Source organism: Plasmopara halstedii, assembly GCF_900000015.1.
Source record: "Plasmopara halstedii genome assembly, contig: Scaffold_323, whole genome shotgun sequence".
In the NCBI taxonomy this organism is placed as follows: Eukaryota; Oomycota; class Peronosporomycetes; order Peronosporales; family Peronosporaceae; genus Plasmopara; species Plasmopara halstedii.
The window spans coordinates 1,686,899-1,687,413 of record NW_020187244.1 but is presented as its reverse complement, the minus strand read 5'-3'; the positions used below and the strand labels follow the sequence as shown (position 1 = coordinate 1,687,413).

The following is a 515-nucleotide window of genomic DNA, read 5'->3' as shown; positions in this document are numbered from 1 at the left end:
AAGAAGTAATCTACTTTCGCCGACTGTATTTTACTCGTCCAATCAGTGCCAAGAATAATAACAAGTTACATAACAAGCAACATAAACAAGAAATAAACAAGACAAAAGACGTGGAGACAATGGCACAAGAAGTAAATCCGATGGAGATGATGATGCACATGCTGCAAGAGCAACGGAACATGATACAACAACAGATGCAAATGCAGCAAGACATGATATCAGCAATTCGTCCGGCACCGCGTGACAGTAACAATCCGCGTGGACTGCGTGCATAAGGGATATCAGCACCGAAGTTTGATGGCAAAGGAGATGTTGCAGACTTCTTCTTTCGCGCCAAGCTATTTTTGTCTTCGAAGAACATTTCGTACGATGACGAGGCACCACAAGAGAGACCGTTGGCATTCCTTCTGCCAAGTCTCACTGACTCCGCGGCAGCATGGTTGCGAGGGTATAGTATCCAGCACAACAACATCGCGTCGGTTACGCACCTTGAAGAGTTATTGACTCAAGAGTTA

General features: G+C 45.0%; 1 protein-coding gene across 1 annotated transcript in view; it reads left to right on the top strand.

Moving 5' to 3' along the window:
- The window catches only part of PHALS_08828 (retroelement pol polyprotein), a gene marked incomplete at both ends in the record, with an annotated part of 552 nt that extends 277 nt beyond the window's left edge, over nucleotides 1-275 (top strand). The window contains one exon of the mRNA XM_024724246.1: nucleotides 47-275. Coding sequence (XP_024575143.1) covers nucleotides 47-275 — 229 coding nt within the window. The remainder of the gene's footprint in view (nucleotides 1-46) is intronic.
- Between the last annotated feature and the right edge of the window lie 240 nt (nucleotides 276-515).